The sequence below is a fragment of the Falco cherrug genome, chromosome 5 (genome assembly GCF_023634085.1).
Source record: "Falco cherrug isolate bFalChe1 chromosome 5, bFalChe1.pri, whole genome shotgun sequence".
NCBI lineage: Eukaryota > Metazoa > Chordata > Aves > Falconiformes > Falconidae > Falco > Falco cherrug.
The window spans coordinates 38,652,936-38,662,172 of NC_073701.1; the positions used below are offsets into that span (position 1 = coordinate 38,652,936).

General features: G+C 49.1%; 1 protein-coding gene across 1 annotated transcript; it reads left to right on the forward strand.

Moving 5' to 3' along the window:
• Nucleotides 1–367: 367 nt before the first annotated feature.
• Nucleotides 368–8,712, forward strand: LOC129736209 (sushi domain-containing protein 3-like). Its single transcript, XM_055712153.1, has 5 exons — nt 368–761; nt 2,516–2,704; nt 5,220–5,355; nt 6,631–6,810; nt 7,137–8,712. The coding sequence occupies exons 1-5, from the start codon at nt 584–586 to the stop codon at nt 7,375–7,377; spliced, it is 924 nt and encodes a 307-aa protein (XP_055568128.1). The 5' UTR covers nt 368–583; the 3' UTR covers nt 7,378–8,712.
• The last annotated feature ends 525 nt before the right edge of the window (nt 8,713–9,237 follow it).

The window sequence follows — 9,237 nt, forward strand, 5'->3', positions numbered from 1 at the left end:
GGAAAACAGATTTCTCTGCAGTTTCTGCAGCAGCAAAGCTGGTGGAGTTGCTGTTATGAAACCCTTTTGATTCCTATGGTTCATATCCTGCTCTGCTGCAGTTTACAGAAAATCAGGTCTAGGCTCTGGTGGGAGGGAAGAGACAAGCATGGGAGGGTCTGCAGCTCAAGATTCTCAGCAGCAAGCTTGAGCATGGATTTCAGCAGGTAGGGGAGGAGGATGCCCGATGTGCAACTCCAGCACTTGGAGAGATGGTGACAGCCAGTCTCGGCTGTAAAAGATGGATCCCAAGTGCTTGCTGCTTCTCATCCCTTTCCCACGCCTGGTTTCTCTGCAGGGCTTTGGAGTCACTCAGCCAAGCGGCCAGAGCAGGGCTGGCAGCGCTAGGAGCACAGACACGGGGTTTGCACCGACACAGAGGAAAGACAAGCCCCAGGGGGAGAGCGGCTGCTAGCTTTGCTGCTGAAGGCTTAATGCCCTAAGAGCCCAGCTGACTCCTGCTGAGAAGTGAAGGGAAACCACAGGCACTTTGGACGTCTGGGCAGCCGATAATGCTGTGTTTCCCCAAACCTTTCCCCAAACCATGACGGGACAAAGGTTCGGGAAATGCATTGCCCTTTGCCTGCTGCCCTGGAGCTGTCTGAGCTTTGCCTGGAGTGATGCTGCTGGACCCTGGACCGCCTCACCTGGGGCAGGACATGTCAGAAAGGGGCTGCCCAGAGATGTTGCCAACGGGACCTACGTGCACAGCAACATCTCAGGTACTGGAGTGAGCAATTGCCTGTCTCTCCCTCTGCGGGGCTGCTCGGGGCCCCACCATGCAGGCACACAGGGTGAAGGGTGTGTGGGGACGTGTTGATGATAGCATGGCGGTGCTTCTTCCAGCGTGCGTGGAGGCATGCCGAGGGCATACGTAAGGGCTGCAGGGCTTTGTGTGGTCCCCATAGCTGCAGCTGCTTCTGTGATCTGGGAGAAATGTGTTGCATCAGATGCCAAGTTGCTAGACACTGGGAGGAAATTTAGTGCTTGACTATCTTCCTTTGAGAGTAAACTCCTCCTCCATGTTAACCTCTATGTGTATCATGATGGACTAGCTGCCTGCCCAGGGTATGGGCACACTAAACACACCCCTGTCTCTAGGGGCTGAGCTGGTGGTACCCTTGGGAAGAAATGAGGATGGAGATTTTTTAAAAGCACAAATAATCTCTAAATGCTGAGGGTGATTACTTTTTTTTAATCCACTTCCTAGGGCAAAGCACACGCTGTTCCCTGGCAAGTCTGACACAGTGCTGGGACTGATGTTGGGTGACTGGCTGCCTGGGGCAGGCAGCCCACCTGCCTCTATGTGCAGGCAGTGGCATGGAGCAGCCCATGCCATACTATTGAACCCTTCATCTTCCCAAACTTTTATGAACTATACATTGCTTCCAAAATGCCTGTTGGGAACAGTCCCTGGACCACCTTATCTGCACATCATGACAAGGGGTTGTTGAGGAAGGTGCTAGCCAGTGCTGGGCAATTTAACTGTACAACAGATCCAGTCCAGGGAACCAGGCAGCCTCCCTGGCACCACTGAATTTACTGGTACAGACATCTCCACTACCTGTTAACAGTATTGCTGCACCTGGAGAAAGTCTCGTCTTACTCAGCCTGACTTGTTTCTTGTCAGCCCCTCTGGAGGAGAAACCTACATCATCTCAGCAAAAGCAGAGGCAAACCAAACCTCTCTCTCGCATTAGCTTCACTGCTGCACTCGGAATTTCCTCCAAAAGTTCCCCCTAAGCTAGATAAAGCACATTTCTGCCTGCAGGTTTTAAGCTTGGCTTAATTAGAATTGATCAGAGTATTTTCCTTTAATTCAGAATATTGATACCTGTGATATCTGTTACATAAGAATTCGCCGATCCATATTTTCTTGGCCTTGTGTTAGTATATCAAGGCTTTTCTTGCAAGCACACAGACTGGCATCCCTTTTGAAGCCTGCCTCACTCCCAGCTTTCACCAGGTACTAGCAAGCTAGAACAGGGACAGCACTAAAGATGCAAAGCGTGTAACACAGAAAGGATTATCTAAGCAGGACAACTGAGTAGCTTTGAATAGTCTTGAGTAACAAACTAGAAAAAAAAATTAAAGGCTGAGATGGAAAAAGTATCTCTTTATAACATAGAGTGGTACGTTTATTGCTTTGAGTTCCAATATTGTGGTATTAAAAAATGCCTGTCCCCTTCCTTTCCCTCCTAAGGGTTGCTCTCTGCATGCTGTCCCCATCCTGTACCTTTTCAGTCCCACTTCTGCTGTTCAGTGGGTGCTCACATCACAGAGTTTGCAACTAGAAGACAGGTAAAGTCACTAGACTTTTCTACGTCTCTCCTTTAGGATTTCACAAAAAAAAAAAAATATTCAGAGACTTGCAGGACACACAGGAGTGACACTGGGGCCAGGCAGCCTTTTCAGAAGCATCACCAGCAGGGGCTTTGTCACCGCCTGCACTTACTGTCTCCCCTTTCTCTCCCAGCACCATGCACGACCCTCCCCCCACCGCGCTACGGATACTACTACGTGGACAGAGGCTCGGGTGTCTCCTTGGGCTCAGTCCTCGTGTACTGGTGCCAGGAGGGGTACCAGCTGGTGGGCAGTGAGAGACTCTTCTGCCTCCGCCGGGAGAGCACTTCGTCCTGGAGCCACCCCCCTCCCCACTGCCAGGGTAAGGAGCCCACAGGTGTGACCCAGCCCCTGCGCTCACTTATAGGGTCTCAGTGGGGTGCTGGGGAGGAGGTGGGGTGCTGCAGCCACCCCAAAAGGGGACAGCAGAGGTCCGGCTTGACCTGGTTGGTGGTCATCAGCACGGGTGAAATGCCATGCTTCAGCAGGGTCCCTGCAGCAGTGTTTCATGAGCTGCATAAGACAGGGGGACTGCCAAAGGGTGAATTCACCTGGCAGGGGCTCAGCAGATAACCAGGCCTTCTCTCGTTCCCAGTAATTGGTACAGAAGTCACCAAGTTGGGTCAGAACCTGGAACTGCCTGACGCCCAACTCCGGGTACCAAGCACAGGGACTCTGGGGCACAGCCAGCCAAAAGCTTTCAGCAGGAGCAAAGCTGCACTTTGTAATAAACCAGCACGTGCTGTTCATGAAAGCTCATGCAGAGCATGTGCCAGTTGCAAACCACCCTCACTTTTTTTGTGGTATGAGCTCATTGAGAACAAATGGTTTAACATCGAAGGCACAATGTTTATTGCTTTAAAAGCTTTCTCTCGGGCACCACACATTGTGTGCATACATAAAATCATTTCAGAAAAATTGCCCTCAAGAAAGTTATATATTTTTGCAGCGGCAAGCAAAACCACAGAAGTTGTGAATGCTATATAGCCTGCGTATGAATTATATTGCTAGTGCTGGACACTGAGAATCAAAGACCTGGGGCCATTTCAGAAACAGTTTACGGGCAAACCTGTGGTGCAGCAGCTGGCTAAAAAGAGTTTGAAATGGAAAATGTCTGCCACGTGCTTCTGCCGCTTCTCTTTCACTTGCTTAAGATAAGCAAATCCATTTTCAAAAGGTAGCATCTCAAGAAGGTCAAATCAGAAACCAAAGTGCTTCAACCATAAGATATCCCTGCAGGTGCATCTGCTCAAAAGCACCCCTGCAGCTTGTCCTTTCAAAATAAAACCAGACGTAAAGCAATTTACACCAATTCAGCGCTGTAAAACCTGATGATACACAGTCAGTATCTTTTGTGAAAGTAAACACAGCAAAATAAAAGCAATGAACTTTGTTGCAATATGTTACAGGTACTCCTGTAGTGAAACATTCGTAAAGCTCATTAGCAAACCTTGTCTTCTCAGCCCTAAACGGAGGCTGCAGTTTGTGCACTGCCTGCTGCAGAAACAACTTGGGTGAACCAAAACCTCCGAACTTTAAATCACACCTTGGGTTCCCCAAAATAAAGAGGTTTTAAGACAGTTTTGAGGAAAAAAAGTCCCCACGCGCTTGTTCCCTTTGAAACAAAAAGCAAATCTCCATACTTTCAGAAGTCTGTTTTGTTACTTCGCAAAGATCCTAAGGTTGGGGGGTTGAATCTGTGTATTTCATTACTTTGAAAACCTAAACATACCATTTTTGCAGACATTAGCGAATTATTTCATGTTATTTTGCCCTTAGGATGGGAGCCACTTCCCTGACTTTAGACATCTACATTGCAAACATGATTTAGGTTCCCTTTATGGTTTGGTCAGGATGTAATTCATCTGCTCTTTCCAGACATCAGTCTTAAGGCAGGTAGGGAACATACATTCGGAAGAGCCGTACACCCACTCAAGAAAATGGCTATTTTTTATGATAAGGTTGATGAAACACTGGCACAGGTTGCCCAGAGAAGCTGTGGACGCCCCATCCCTGGGGAGATTCAAGGCCAGGCTGGACAGGGCTCTGAGCAACCTGGACTATTTGAAGATGTCCCTGCTTATTGCAGGGGACTTGGATTAGATGACCTTTAAAGTTCCTTTCCAACCCAACCCAATCTATAATTACATCCATTAAAGTTTCCAATTATTATTTTTTTAATTTCACAAGCCCGTATTTCTTTCAAACACTCATACTTACATACACTTACAGCTTTTTAACTTTTTCTTTTACTAACTCCTTTTCCCACCTAAATGAACTCCTTTTCCCTTTTCCAACCAAATTAACTTGTTTTCCTTTTCAACTGACTTCTTTTCTTTGCCCCCCGCCCTGAACAGTTAAGCAAAAACACATGTTCCAGATATATATATCTGGATTTTTTATATATAACAAAACAAAACATAAACAAAAAAACAACAAAAAAAACCCCAAAACAAACCAAGAAACACCCCAACAAATCACCACTTTTTTGTTGTTGTTGTTTTGTTTTGTTACTGGGGGCTTAATTTTTTCTACCTTCGTGCTTTATACAAGACACGTGGAAAATGTGGCACATGCTATGCTTTCTGTCCCATGTCATTATTTTGAGTAGCTGAAGAAAAGATTTACTTTTAATCTGATTTCCTCCCCCCCGCCCCCGACTTTCTGGTTTATTGAGCTGGCATAGCAACATCCACGTTCACCACTGATTTTTTAAATGGTTCTTAGTTTAGATTACCTGTATAGGGCCGGGGGGGGGGGGGGGGGGGGCGGGCCGCAACGCCCGCAACCGCGGGCGCCCCGGCCCCCACTCAGCATTACCCCGCTGTGCCCCGCAGCCGCCCCGCATCCCTCGGGTACCGGCTCTCGCGTTGCGGTGGCCGCTTCGTTGCTGAGCGGAGCCGTGATCCTGGCACTGTCTGTCTCCTTCGCCGTGTGCTGCTGGCGGGATAGGGCGAGAAGGAGCCGCGGGGGGTGAGTACAGAGGCGGGGGAGGGGGTTTGGGGGGTGCGGTGGTGGTGAGGGAATATCCCTTTCCTGAGGCTAAGTCAGCCCAGCGTGGGGAAAGGAGGCAGCATCCCCTTTGGGGAGGGACTGGGAGCAGGGTTCAGCCGGCCAGCACCATGCTCACAGAGCTGCATCTCTGCAGCAGCACATCCCTGTTTTCACGGCCTACAGTCCAGCAAGACATTTTGGGTTTTGCCAGTGAAGGGAACCTGAGCAAGGGATCGTCACAGCGACAGGGACCGTGCAGGAGCCCACCCAGGTGGCATGGTTTAAGCCCAGGCAGCAACTAAGTACCACACAGCCGCTAGGTCACTATCCCCCTACCAGTGGGATGGGGAGGAGAATCTGGGAAAAAGGTAAAATTCAAGGGCTGAGATAGAACAAACTAATAATTTAGATAAAATTAAACAAAATAACAATAATGACAAGGAGAGAGAAAGAGAGAGGAATAAAATCCAAAAGGGAAGGGAAAAACCCCAAGTGATGCACAATACAACTGCTCACCGCCCGCTGACCGATGCCCAACCAGTCCCCCAGCAGTGACTGGCCAGCTCCAGCCAAACCCCCTCCCCCCCAGTCTGTATACTGAGCATGATGTCCTGATGTTCATGATAGTATGGAACACCTCTTTGGCTCATTCAGATCAGCTGTCCTGGCTGTGTCCCCTCCCAATGTCCTGTGCCTCTCCAGCCCTTTCACTGGCAGGACCCAAGAAACCAAAAAGTCCTTGACTTAGTATGAACATTACCCAGCAACTACTAAAACCATCAGTGTGCTATCAACATTGCTCTCACACCAAATCCAAAACACAGCACTGCACCAACTGCCAAGAAGAAAAAATAACTGTCCAAGCTGAAACCAGGACACTAGGGATGCAGCTTTAACCAAGAACCTAATTCCTTATTATCAGAAATGCACAACGGCAAGGAGTAAAAAAAAAAACCCTGCAGGGGATAACATTTCAACCTCTTAGTAGGCACCAGCCCCACTTCTCCCCGCCGGCCTGCTCTTCCCCCTCTTCCCCAGGCTGGATGGTGCCATGCTCGTGCCCCTTTTCTGCAGGGCTGAAACAGCTTCAATGCTTTCCTCTGGGAGTGGAGGGAAGGGGGTCAAAACCGCTGGGTGACAACACTGGTTTAAGATACAAACACGCCAAATCTTTCTGGGGAGCGAAATAAAACCAGGCAGCCCACAAAGTGTAAAGAAAACATCCACATGGACACTTCTCTTTCCACCTTGCAGGCAGCAGCACAGGAGGAAGGTCAGAGGAGGATGGAAATGTGACCCCTCCACCCCCGAGAGGAGGAGAAATGCTTTTGGGAGACTGAAGCACTACCACCGGCGGGATTACCACCTCTCGGCCCTCTCCAGCTCCGTGTTCCCAGGGGCATTTGCAGGATGCAACAACCTGGCTTTCCAAAGGTACCGTTCAGCCCCAGCACTGGCTCTGCCGCCCCAGCTCCTCACGAAGGGGCAGCAGCTGCTCCCAGACCACCTGGAAACAGGAGCAGCCAGATGTAAAAGACCACATCACCTGTGCAGTCAATCCCCTGCCTCACCCTCTTATCTGCTCTGCACATAGTGCCTAACAGCAATGAAACCCTTGCACCTGCTCTTTTCCAAGGGGGAGGTGAGCCAGAGGACCAGGGCTCACCTGTGCCCTGCCTCAGCATTGCCTGGGTGGGCTGCAGGCTCCCATCAGCACTGCAGCCCCTCTTACTACCCACTCTCCTTCTTGCCTTTACCAGTAGCCCTGAAAACCTGCCAAAGCTGTCCCAGCAGAACTGGCACCCTGATGCACAGGTCTTGCCCCAGCTGGTGTTACCACCCGGCACGCCACCCATCACCGCCCTGCCCGGCCTGCCACCACACAACGTACTGCTGCCTGCCATGCCCTGCGGTGCTGACCTCCCCAGGGACCGGCTCCCCCTCTACTGCAGAAGCTATGAGGAACACAAGCTCTTCAACAAGTTCGGGAGACTGGTCTGAAAATCTAAACTGCCATTCAGATTTTTTTTTTTTCCTTTTTTCTTTTAATACCATCAATTCCTCAAAACTCCGCAGAGCTCAGGAAAGAATTTCACAAGAGCCAATCACTGCACCTGGGTTTTCAAATGGAGAAAATTTGACACTTCATGTTAAAAGGATTATATCAAAAAAGCCTTTTATTTCCCCGCCCTGTCCAGAAGTGCATATTTCAAAGAAGAGTTCCTAGGCTACAAGCTTCTTAATTGATCATTTTGGTAAGATGCATAAAGCAAGTTCTGAGCAGCTCCAGCTTAACCTACAGGGCTGAGCATGTGCAGACTTTCAGGTTTTGAACACAAGAGTCTGATTTTCTGTTTAGGGCTCTTTTAAAGGTGGGAAGTGAAGACAGCTAGTTACCAGGAACAAGGAATCTATGTCATTGGATAATTGGAAGCACTTACAATTCATTGCACTTGAATGCAGGCTGAGATTTAAAGGTTTTTTTTGTTGCTGTTCAGAACTCAGCATATACTCCCATTTCTAAACAATCTTAGACTTGTAAGATGCAGTGACAAGCATGCAAAGATAGCCAATCAAGAGGAAAACATAAATTTATCTTTAATACAAAGGACCTAGTACATATGAAAACAAACAAAAACACAAAAACCTTGGGGTTTTTCATCCCTTCTGTACTAGAAATCCACGTCAGGTGTATCGGGACCTACAGCAGCACTAGAAGAGCTAGCTCAAGTGCCACCATTTGCATTCAGAAAGCAATGGCACCCATATTTCTGTTCAGGATTTCCTGGGTGGAAATACAGGGGCATGTTCCAGGCAGTGCATGCAGAGCCTGGCCCAGCAGCTTCAGGACACCTCAGCCCCTGCCTGCACCACAGGACAGACCTATGTCTGTGTAGCATGGCCAACACAGCCTGGGCACACGGGGCTTGTGGAGTAACATCGCATCACGTGTGCAGGGAGATGCTGTTTGTATCTCGGGAGGCGTTATGGCCTTAGTCAGGAGAGGTGCTGGCAGCCCCAAGAGCTGCTGTGCACGGGGCAGGCGGTGAGAACGAGCACTCAGGACCTGAATCCCCAGCATCACCTGCCATCCAGTGCTCAAGGACGCAAACTGCAATGCTCAATCCTGCTAGGAGTGCTAGTCTGCTGATCTCATTTCTATCAACATTTGCATCACATTTCAAGGAAAGAAGCCTTAAAAGATGCAAGGTAGCACATTTTTGTGATAAGGCAAGACCTACTAGTGGATGTCTGGGAACCACTGCTGCTTCTCCCTGGAAAGTGGGCTAGGGACACCATTTTTTCTATTTATAACGATGATAATAAAGGAATCTCTCCCCATTCCCTTCTTATGTCTTCTTTTCACACTATCAAGCTACAGAAATTCTGGTTTGGGAGCTGGGTTTGATGGGGCAGCGAGCAGGTGGTAAAGCTTTTACAGATCCCTTGCAAAAGATGACAACACCCACAGTGGCCATTTACCAGAGAAGGAAAAAACCTTTCATTCGCCTAAGACAAGCGAAGCTGTAGAAGTGACAGGAAAAACAGGACCTGCCCTGCACTTCCCTTAGGCTCACATCCTAACGTTACCTTTTTCTCCTCCCTCTTTTTCCAGCCAAGTCTAAAACACAGGGAGGGGAACAACCCCACCTCAAGGTAAGCTGTTCTTCAGTCCCCTCCTAGATGCTTGCCAGACTGCCCAGACTACCTGTGGACACAGCACTGCCTGCAGACATGCCAGCCATGCACTGGGACACAGCGCGACAAGCGCTGTGGGCTCTCACCAGCCCACCAGTGCCACACCTGTGGACTGCACTTCCACTTCTGTGTCACCAAAATAGGTTTTTTGGCCAGGAATTC

Excerpts from the sequence above, each read along its gene's own strand:
- LOC129736209 (XM_055712153.1), top strand. The coding sequence starts at position 584 with ATGACGGGACAAAGGTTCGGGAAATGCATTGCCCTTTGCCTGCTGCCC. Across the intron at positions 762-2,515 it reads CGTGCACAGCAACATCTCAG|CACCATGCACGACCCTCCCC; the intron begins GTACTGGAGTGA and ends TTTCTCTCCCAG. Across the intron at positions 5,356-6,630 it reads GCGAGAAGGAGCCGCGGGGG|GCAGCAGCACAGGAGGAAGG; the intron begins GTGAGTACAGAG and ends TCCACCTTGCAG.